The sequence below is a fragment of the Aplysia californica genome, unplaced genomic scaffold, assembly GCF_000002075.1.
Source record: "Aplysia californica isolate F4 #8 unplaced genomic scaffold, AplCal3.0 scaffold01463, whole genome shotgun sequence".
NCBI lineage: Eukaryota > Metazoa > Mollusca > Gastropoda > Aplysiida > Aplysiidae > Aplysia > Aplysia californica.
Window position 1 is genome coordinate 23,881 of NW_004798733.1, and position 11,414 is coordinate 35,294.

Genomic DNA, 11,414 nt, shown 5'->3' on the forward strand with positions numbered 1-11,414 from the left:
TTTACATAAAAAATCTAAGCCTTAGCTTAGGCCTGCTCGAAGAAAAAAACTAGGGCCAATCTCCACACACAGGATAACACTCCCGTCATTTGCGTGCGATGATAACGTTTCGCAAACACCGGTAGACTAAGCGACTAAGCGCTATTATGATTGGTCGGGAAGGGGTGTGAATTAAAAAAATAAATAGATCTAGATCTAGATCTAGTCTAGATTTTTAAAATGCAATTTTTCACGTAACATAATGATAATAAAAAATAATTATTCAAAGGTCCACCGATCGTAAACTATGAACACAGTCGTATGAGCTTAATTAGACTTTAACATGTTTGAATAATAATTCGTATGGCCCCAGGATGTGGGCCCCTCTGACCACTCCCAACTGTGGATGACACACACACACACACACACACACACACACACACACACACATACACACGCACACTACAGGTAGTAGTAGCCTTGTAGTATTTTGTCGCTGTCACAAGTGGAACTCTACCCGGTGCCGAGTAATTTTTGTTCCCCATTGAAATACGTCGCGCGATTTCTTCGTCGATTGGAAAACCGGACAGGTGATTGTACCAGTACGTCACGTATCATTTAAAAAATAATTAAGTAGTAAATAGTAGAACATACAGTCAGCAGCACAGAATTTTGAGCATTTTGAAGTCATTTACTAAATTAACACTCTTGAGGGAATTAAAACAAATAAGAGATTAATTTCTCCGCTCTGGTGAATTATTTCATTAAGTAATTGATCAACGTCGTACTTTATATAGCTTACAACTTTCAACGAGTGTTGTAGGTCTTTGATCCATATAACATTTTCCCCTCTATTTTTGCCATGAAGCACGATTGTCATCAGGTCCGTTTTTTATGTTTCCATTCGTGTGTCCCAGATATTTGCGCTTCCTTTTTTTGATCATAGAAAACACACTACACTGTGTATCAAGTTCTTTCAAGGCATTTTCATTTGTTCTTTTACAAGAAAAGTTGACACAAAGCAGCGTTCGATAAAATCACATTACTTTTGCTTGGTTCTGCTTATATGTCTTCCCTTTTTTTTAAATACCTAGGCCTCACACTCATACATAACTAATGGCCCTAACTTTGAGACTCTTGGTACTCACTGTCTTTCCATAATATTACAATGCTGTTTGGTTGCATTGTCTTGTGTTTTGCTATTGCCTGTTCTGCATCTTACATCTTTAGTACACATCCCATCCGCTGTTTTCGTTTATCCTAACTGTTTGAAGTCGTACATTTCCCAGCTTTCTTCCATTTATTTTTGTCTGTTGGAAATTTTAACTTCCCATTCTTGTAATGTGTATGATTTGTGGCGTCGGTGGCCTAGTGGTTAGGCTCTCGGACTCGCAACCGTAAGGTCGTGGGTTCGAATCCCGTCAGGGACCCGACGTTGTGTCCTTGGGAAAGGCACTTTACACGAATTTTCCTCACTTCACCCAGGTGGGAATGGGTACCCGGCTATAGACAGCGAAAGATCTTGTCAGTTTGTTAGTGTTTGAGCGCTTAATCGGCTGCTTGCACTGTATGCTTCCCGGGAAGCTGAAAATGTTTCGGAGTGTTCTATGGTCTGCTGGGGTAATAATATAGTGTAAAGCGCATAGAGCCTGCTGTTGAGCGGGGATATTATGCGCTATAATGCTATCTATTATTATTATTATTATTATTATTATTATTATTATTATTATTATTATTATTATTATTTTTATTATTATTATTATTAATATTATTATTATTATTATTATTATTATTATTATTTTGTTTGTTCATTTTTGTTTTTGTGTCGTAAGATCTCTTTTCGTTCTCGTGATATGATGCATGGAAAGGTTGGGGAAACACACAAAAAAAAGAAGAAGCCAATAACTAAGTTGGTTCGTGTGCGTTTTGACTTGCAACCGTTTGGTAGTGGAAAAATAAATAAAGGATGTAATGAGTGAGCACCGTTGACCGTGGGCTAATCAGGGCAAAATAAAAAGTATGACTGTATACATAAATTACAGTGCAGTTGAGGACAGTTTCAGTAAAATGAGTTCAATCCCCCAAAATGTAATCATGTGTCAATTACAAACAAAATAGGAGTGTTTTTACGGTTCTATGTTCTACATGTTTATGGCTGTGAATGCTGGACAATCACCAAGGACGCTGGAAACCAAATAGAAGCAACAAAATTGTGCTGTTTTAGTAAGAATTCAATGTCATTTGCAACACTATAAGGTCATATAAGACATAAGTGCTGAAGATTAGAGGTGTTACAAGAGAGTAACAAATTAAAAAAAAAAGAAAGAGGGAAGATTAGGACGATAGATAGTTAATAGAAAAGATGGAACAAACCACACCAGAGCACCCGCCAACCACCCTCCTTGGTTTCTTAGAAGACTGTTGAGAATTTCTTGGAAGGAAAAGAAATCTAATGAGGTTGTACTTGAAGAATTCCACGTGGGCTACTCGATGATGAAAACACTAGGGAAGAAACATATTCAAATTCTGGGATACTGAAGTAAACATACAGACCTCGAACATGCTGCTTTCACTTGTAAAATTGAAAGCAAATGGCGGCAAGGGTAGGCCCAGAGCAACTTACTTGTAAAAAGCCTAAACTGATGGGTCACGGGAAAAGATAAGGAAATATAGTTGGGTTTTTTTGGTGAGCATCCGAACAGAAAAAAGAATGGGGCACCATGATGGCCGACGTCGGTCACAGATCTAGCTCTTGATGATGACGACATATTCATTATAACAACAATATGTGTCATGCGAGGACTGGACAGATTCCTTGTGTGTAAATGCGTGAGTGTGTGTGTGTGTGTGTGTGTGTGTGTGTGTGTGTGTGTGTCTTTGTTTTCGAAAATGGCACTGTAATGCGATCCACTGAGACAATGTATAATACTATTTGGGGTGCAGAAAAATCGTCAACACCGTTATCTAAGTTTGAGAAAGTAGGTCGAGCTCTGGTCGTAAAGGCTGTCGGGATATCACACGGAAGTAAATGAAACGCTAAACATGGCGGATTGTTAGTGTAAACTTGGGAACCCACAATGAATATTATTGTGCTTTTTTCTTGAATTTTCGTTTATATTGTGTAAAGGAATAGCATCAAATATACGCAAGATGACTTCATCAGCGAGTTTGCTAAATATTTCATTGATTATTTTATCAGGTAAGTAATTACAAATGAGCACCTGGAACGAACTTAACGAGTTTTGTTAAGAGTTCTGATTCATTCGGACTCTCGGGAAGTTCCGAGTCGCCTGTCTGTATCAGTTCCTCATCCTGTAAATTGCAGTCTTGAGTCCGTAAACTATTATTTTCAGTCTTAAAATTACAGCCTCCTCCCCAACCATTGACCTTTCTTTTTATGTGTAATGGGCAAGGTATATTCTACAGTAGTAGTCTTCCTCCTCGAACTCGAGCCGAGGAGAAATTCCGAACGATCTGCCGTAATAATTTCTCCTCTTTGGACAAAGTTTCGAGTTCAGGAAGTGGGCAGCTTGGGCTTGGCACTCCTGTACAATTGCGGTCCCTTGCTGTATATCCAAGGAGATTAAAAGTAATGGAGGATTTGGTTTTCCCCCAAATCGACAATGGTAAGCCTCGACAATAGTCGCCTTCCACCTTAGAGAGCTGGCCCGCCCGTTGGCGATTTTAGACGCCTCATAGGCTCTGCGGAGTGAGAGAGGGAGGTGAGTTTTGTCTCTTGGAGCCCTCAGTGACAGGGGTCCTATGATGCCCGAAATGAAAAAAAGAGTGAGAATAGTGGGCTGTCGTTATTCTCACTCGGGGTGAGAATATAGATCTAGATCCTAGATCTAGTTAGTATCAATTTTATTCTCAGCCTGGGTGAGAATAATATCCAGTTTATCCTGACCCCAGGCCCAGGTGAGAATAATCACTCTGAATTAAAAAGCGAAGTGACTATTTCTCCGAACGCTTGGGAAAATAAACTTGACATCTAGATCTAGATCTAAAATCTAAATCTAGGTCTAGATCTAGATTCTAGATCTATTTCTCTGAACGATTTCGGTTCTCGAGATTTTTAGGTTATATATATTTGCAAGATTTCGGCGTCCTCTTTCATTCTGCCATTCTGCGAGGACCGGGGAAGCAATTTTTGCTTCGAATTCAATTTCTAGAGCTAGAAATCGAGATCTCTAGAGATTTTTAGATGTTTTGAATATTAATTTTTTTTTTACTAACAAGTTTTTGAATAAATTAGAATTCAAATTTCAGAAAACGCTTTTTTAAAATGAAGTGATTATTTCTCCTAACGTTCGGAGAAATAGTGCTGATCTTTATTTCTCCGAACGGTTTCCGGCTTCGGATCTCGTGATTTTTTGCCTATTTATTGCAAGAGTTCGGCGCCAACTTTCATTCTGCCTCTGGTCTGGGAACTGGGAAGGAACACCGCATGGCAAGCCCGCCTACAGACAACCTTCTGTAACACCCACCACACACCCACCACCATCTTGCACATGTACACACACAAACTTATACACACACTAACTAAACATGATCAGTGGGAAACTTTTGAACGTATGACGAGCTGAGCTGTGGATGGAGAGACTGTGTGAGTGACAGAGCAGGTGAAAGGAAGAATGTACGAGTACAAGTGTATCCACAGGCGACAGCAACTACAAGGGAATGACACCGACCCCCCTGGCCTGGTCCACAGGGCAGCTCACGAACGAAAGGAATGCGGCTAAGGCAGTGTTTTGCTAATATTGTTCATCATGGTTTGCAGGGTGGCAAGGGAATGAGTGAGATTTTCTTTGTGTGTGCCTGGAGGGAGGTGTGGGGTGTGGAAGTCATGCGGACGGAGATGAGCCGCGAGAGAGAACACGGGAATTGAATGAATGAGTGAAACTGAAAGAGAGGAACGACTCATGAGCCCTGGAGTGAATGGATCCTGTATTTCTATTTTTGTATACTTTGAACTGTTACTGAATAAAGGCTGAAATAAAGTTTGAACTGTTACTGAATAAAGGCTGAAATAAAGCCCGAAAAACAAACACACACACACTCCTCTCTCCACTTACACACACACTACACACACACACACACACACACACACACACACACACACACACACACACACACACACACACACACACACAGGAGCAAATTTTTAGGTCTAGATCTATATATCTATTTCAATTTTCAAGAACTAGTCTAGAGATTTTTAGATGAGTGTAAAAACGTGAAAAAGAAAAGTTTCACAACCGAATGAAATCAAAATTAGAACAACCCATAAACAACCACAAAAATAAACAAATAAGGGTGTGAGTCCACCTGTCCGAAGAAGATTGGCTGTTTTAACTACTTAATGTGCGTAATTTTAAAACAAAGTACAGGATATTACATGTAAATTATGGAATCACACACATTAAGGGGCCTGCCAGTGTCAGTACATGTAATCGATTTTGGTGGAACGTACGCTTTAACATAACACATTTAAATCTATATATATACATATTTAGAATCTAATGAAGGTAGGACCATCAAATTAAATGAAGGGGGCTCTCGTGGCCTAGAGGTTAAGGTGTTGGCCTCTCATTCAAAGGTCCCGGGTTCGAATCCGGGTAGCGACCGAAAAATTTTCTTCTCTAAAATTATCTCCTTTCACCTCCTTTCCTGTTCTCTAACAATGTTCTGTTGTCTGCTTTCAATTCCACTTTCTGCCCCCACCCCCTCACCTCCTTTGCCCCCTCCTCTGGGCTCCTGACTCTTTCTGCAGCCTTTCTACTGCTACTTCTTGGCTCCTCCTTACTGCTGTCTTTCTGTCACACCCCTGATCTTGTGGTAGGAAAGATCTACACCTAGCCTTCTCGGACAAGGGCGAAAAATCTCGGAGGGCCCGTGTGCAAGTTGCGCACGTTAAAGATCCCTTGGTGGTCTAAAATCGATAAGAGTAGGCTTCGGCCGCCACCCGGGCAAAATTCAAAATTTCCTACCAACTGAAAATATTAGGTGTGTCCCGCGCGCTCATATGACCGTATGCAGTTGCGAGCGCCGTAAAACACTTTACAAAAACAAACAAACAAATTAAATGATGTTACACTATACAACATCCCCCCGGCCCCCCTTTTTTTCCCCAACAAAAAAAATTGATAGAACAACAACACATCAGAACAATAACAAGAGAGAAAAAAATACACACTAACAAAATAAAACACCACAAAGAGGAAAAAATAAAAGTAACTGTAACGTATTCAACAAATAAACGTGGTGACAACAAGTGAGAAAGAGACGAAGTGGAGCTTGGTGAACTCTCTTTCAAAAGTAAAGAGGTTCGGTTTCTTGAACTTTTTAAAATTATTTTTTTTATTTGACTTTTTTCACCCGATTCGGGGACCAACAAATGCCCAAAAATCGAGCCACGATTGATTGGTCGCGGCCGCGACAAACGCAGATGCTAGTTCTATGTGTCGTTATCAATAACCCTCCGTAGATCTAGATCTAGACAGCACACGAGTGAACACAACACATTAAGTTTAAGAGCAGCACCCTTCATAGGCATATCCAAAAACTGTTTGGAACTGTAGCATTTCTTTATATAAATATTTACTGCGGACATTTTTTGGACCGATTGAACCACATTGTATACGAACAATCTTTGGTAGGCCTATACTATAATTATAGATCTATATAATATTATAATATCCTAAATTTGCGGGAAAGGATGTGATTTCAGAGTGTTCGGAGAAATAGTGCCCAGCTTTATTTTCCCGAACGTTCAGAGAAATAGTGCCGGCCTTTTTAAAATGGTTACACTGACAAAAAATACCTTTTCCGGTGGAAGGGGCGACTGTTTTCTTAGTTTAATTTGACTTTCGAATGAGAGGCGAGAGATCTTTAAAATAAAAAACACCTAAAACTCCACACTGAACGAACCCCTACAGCTAATGAACAGTAGTCGATCTGCACACGCCAGAGGGTGCTTGTTGGAATGTGCTAAGTTTCCTTGCTATCCAACTACTCCCATTCAAAGTAGATATGTTCTTTTATGTGGCCATTGCACGAACAACAAAACACCGCTGTATATCTTTAATAAAGACCTTTAAATTGAGTCATAATCAAGACATTTGAGATTGCAGATGAGAATCTCATGAGAGTAAAGTCTAACAAGTTCAGTGGAAGACCTTTTTCTTCCCATATATATATATATGCAAAACTTTGGGATTTGCTTTTGAAAGCAATGTGTGTATTATATCATAAGATCAGAGAGTTGCAGAAAAGTCTATTTAAAGACACATTTTTGTTCAACACCTTAGCCAGTGATTTGGTAAATTTTGTGTGTGGGACAGGGAGTATTGTTAGCGTGTGTGTGTCTTGTAGTTTGTTGAATGGTCTCACAGCACATTTGTGCTTTTTGTGTCCTTTGATTACTGATTAAGTTGAACGATAATTCTGCATTGTACAGCGTTTAGAACCCTCTTGGTGCATGCTATTTAAATATTATAAAATGTGTCACGGTCACAGTAGGGTGGAATCCGGCACTTATCAGTTTTTGGTCATAGTATCATAAATATGTAACTTTTTGGTGTTCTCTTAAAGCTTGTTTATTTGCCGTGATTTTGGCGAAAAAATTACCCATCTGTCGTGAATAGAAGTCGTGATTTTTGCGATTGAAGAAGGTGGAGGTCGCCTGGTTTCAGAGGTAAACATGGGAGAGAAAATGGGCGCCAAAGTTTGGTGACTTTCATGGCTTCAGAGTCCTTGGAAACTGAAAATTTACATTTTTGTGCTTTTAATCAAGTTTTTCTGTGTAATCCACTCTGAAATGTGTATTTGAAGGGACATGAAAGGCAAAAGGTGTTGAGCAAAAAAAAAAAGAAAATTTATTCAGAAAAATATTGCCCAACGGCTAGAAAAATGCCAGTTTCTTTGATTTCATTATTTTGATGAGCGCTTGATTTCACCACAATGCCTCACAAACTATTATTATCTTTATCATGCACCGACTGATCATTGTGCAACCTGCTTATATATGTCAGTGAGTGAAGTACTACAGTTGCAAGTTAAGTTAGTGGAGTAATGAACTCTGCTCGGTGCATCAACATTTTACAGTAAAAGTTTTACTTTGTGTCAGCAGGGAAAAGAAACAACTTGAAAATGTCTCGACTTCTACTTCTATTATTCAAGATAAACCTGTGTCTTTTTCATCAAAAGCAAGACAGAAGAATGAGATGAAATCAAATACTCTATGCGCCCCAAAAATGATGAGTGCCTGATTCCATCGTGTGGTGACACTTATTTCTATTTAAAGTCTCTTTTCCACTCCTGTATTCAGGTCTATCTATCATAGTCGATATATGTTTTAGTTGATTTTTTTCCTTGTGGTGTATTGCCTTGTTATATTTGCAAAAAACTCTACAGGTTCAGATGGTTTTTAAATTCGTTGTAACTTTTATCTTTTCAGTTGTTACCTGCCTAGCTTCTACCCAAATGACTGTGAGCACTGTGGTGTCTGACGCTGAACTTGGACAGTGGTTTACCGTTCAGTGTCAGGTGTCTGGCAGCCTGGGGTTGGTTGTTATCATTCAAATCTCAAAGGACATCGGTTCAAACAAAACAACGCTGGTGAACCACATCATAAATGGTAATATTACTACTGATAAACCACCCACTCGTATATCTTACAACAGCGACACCTACACAGTGAATATTTCAAACGCCAATTGCCAAGATGAAATTGTTGGTGCTGAACGAGTGAAGTACGTCTGTGATTTGACGTATGTCACAACCGCCACGGCCACGGCAACCAGCAGTAAGGAGGTTACCATCAAAGGTAAAAGTTCTTTCAAGATTGTTCCTTCCACTTGTTCCTTCCACTTGTTCCTTCCACTTGTTCCTTCCACTTGTTCCTTCCACTTGTTCCTTCCACTTGTTCCTTCCACTTGTTCCTTCCACTTGTTCCTTCCACTTGTTCCTTCCACTTGTTCCTTCCACTTGTTCCTTCCACTTGTTCCTCTGTCGTTCTTTGCCTTTTCCCGTCTCTGGAAAGTGTAGGGACACACTGTTTTGTCCTCTAAGGTCATGCTTGGCTCTGATGTGGATGACCCTGGTTCGAATACCTAACGCTGCGGTCATTAGTTTGTGTTTTTTATGGGGTTTCAAGGCCCTCCATTGACTTAGTTTGGTCCCATGTTAGGCTGTAAAGGAGGCCTCCAGGCCCTCCATTGACTTAGTTTGGTCCCATGTTAGGCTGTAAGGGAGGCCTCAAGGCCCTCCATTGACTTGGCTTGGTCCCATGTTAGGCTGTAAGGGAGGCCTCAAGGCCCTCCATTGAATTAGTTTGGTCCCATCCTAGGCTGTAAGGGAGGCCTCAAGGCCCTCCATTGACTTAGTTTGGTCCCATGTTAGGCTGTAAGGGAGGCCTCAAGGCCCTCCATTGAATTAGTTTGGTCCCATGTTAGGCTGTAAGGGAGGCCTCAAGGCCCTCCATTGACTTGGCTTGGTCCCATTGTAGGCTTTAAGGGAGGCCTCAAGACCCTCCATTGACTTGGCTTGGTCCCATGTTAGGCTGTAAGGGAGGCTTCAAGGCCCTCCATTGACTTGGCTTGGTCCCATTGTAGGCTTTAAGGGAGGCCTCAAGGCCCTCCATTGACTTGGCTTGGTCCCATTGTAGGCTTTAAGGGAGGCCTCAAGACCCTCCATTGACTTGGCTTGGTCCCATCGTAGGCTTTAAGGGAGGCCTCAAGGCCCTCCATTGACTTGGCTTGGTCCCATCGTAGGCTGTAGTGTAAGAATCGGTGGTGGCGCTTCTGGGAAAGTAACCTTAGAGCTTTTAGAACTCTTTCAGTATCGCGAGCTGTGTTTCATGGCTCTCCACTTTCGGCTTGAACACCACTCCTATTTTTGTAATAATCAAATCTGAAACCTCAGGCTTCAGAATGATCGATTTTAGCAACATGTTGAGATAGGTCATTATTTTTTCTTTATTTCCGTGTATAATACATGTGGCTAGTATTGAAAATTGAACTTCTAAGATCTTTAATTTGTCCGACGGTAGGCAGAATCAGAAAGTAGGTCACAGATAGGGCCCGGTCACGGTGAGGAAACCCCCCCCCCCCCGGTAGTGAAAGAGTTAAAGGGCGGGAACCCGTATGTATTCACGTAATGAAATAAAGACCTACAATTGAAATTGTTATAAATATACACAAATGTGAGGCGTGCTGACAAAATGAGTTACTCTCACATTTAGAGCCTCATGGAAATTAATACATCAACTTTATAGGTGGAGTTTGTACAATTGTAAGTATGGAATAATAAAAGACACGGTAGACTTGAACAAAATGGCATCAATTGAAAATCTACTAATTTGACCCAAGTGCCGATTTTTGGCTAATATCTTCATTCTTGGATTGCAAGAAGTAACTCATTTTGTCAGCACGGTTCACAAATGTAAGATGGAAGTAGCTTGAATTTTAAACATTTTTATATATTGAAAGGAATAATTATAACACCTCCGGTGGTGGAAGGAAATAATACAACACTTGGACATTTCTACTTGTAACTGTACGGAATGTGTGACATTCACTTTGGTGTGTCCGCTGTTTAGGTTTAAATGTAAAAATAGGACCTAATGATGTTGGAAGAGGTGTAAAACTGTGACATAAAGTGCTGTTGGAGCTTCAATTCAAACACAGAAGAAGCGGTGTGTAGAAAAGCCTGCTCTGTTCCCAATGAACCCTACTTTGGGCCTGAATGCGCGCTTCGTAGCCCTTTAATGCGCTTCCATCCATTCTTTATCACTGAACACAGCATGGCTTACTCTTTGCTAGCATTTGTGGTGTAGCGTTCAGGTGCATCCATTCTTTATCACTGAACACAGCATGGCTTACTTTTTGCTGCTTGCGTTTGTGGTGTAGCGTTCAGGTGCTGCACCATCACACGCAAGAGGTGAAAGTTGAATTCCTGTTTTCTGTAAAAAAAAAATCGATTATCTCTGCATGTTTTTCTGGGACGTTTCATCATTTTACATCCCTTTCAGCCTGTGTTGGCCCGGACAAGCAGGGGGGTAGTATTGTAACCCATCTCTTAAATGATCTAAATTGTGTTGATAGGGGCGTGAATCTCTGACCCTATTGTATTGCAAGTGCAGTTGAAATCTTGCTGAAACTAATAGTAAAAGTAGACGTAGATATTGTTGTGGCGAATTGCTTTAAATTCCATCTTAATCTTAATGCAACTGGGATGATGTTTATAAAAACGATATTGCATGTGGACAATTAGAAGACGCCGTTATTTTTCTTTCCGTCTGCTGTTTTTGTTTGTCTCTGTCTGTCTGTCTGTCTGTCTGTCTGTCTGTCTGTCTATCCGTCTGTCTGTCTTTCTGTCTGCTGTTTTGTTTGTCTCTGTCAGTCTATCTGTCTGTCTGTCTGTCTGTCTGATCG

At 40.5% G+C, this 11,414-nt stretch overlaps 1 protein-coding gene across 1 annotated transcript in view; it reads left to right on the plus strand.

Moving 5' to 3' along the window:
- Positions 1-3,003: 3,003 nt before the first annotated feature.
- Positions 3,004-11,414, plus strand: part of LOC101855768 — a gene marked incomplete in the record, with an annotated part of 21,179 nt that continues 12,768 nt past the window's right edge. Inside the window, 2 exon segments of the mRNA XM_005112885.3 lie at positions 3,004-3,178; positions 8,438-8,806. Coding sequence (XP_005112942.2) covers positions 3,130-3,178; positions 8,438-8,806 — 418 coding nt within the window.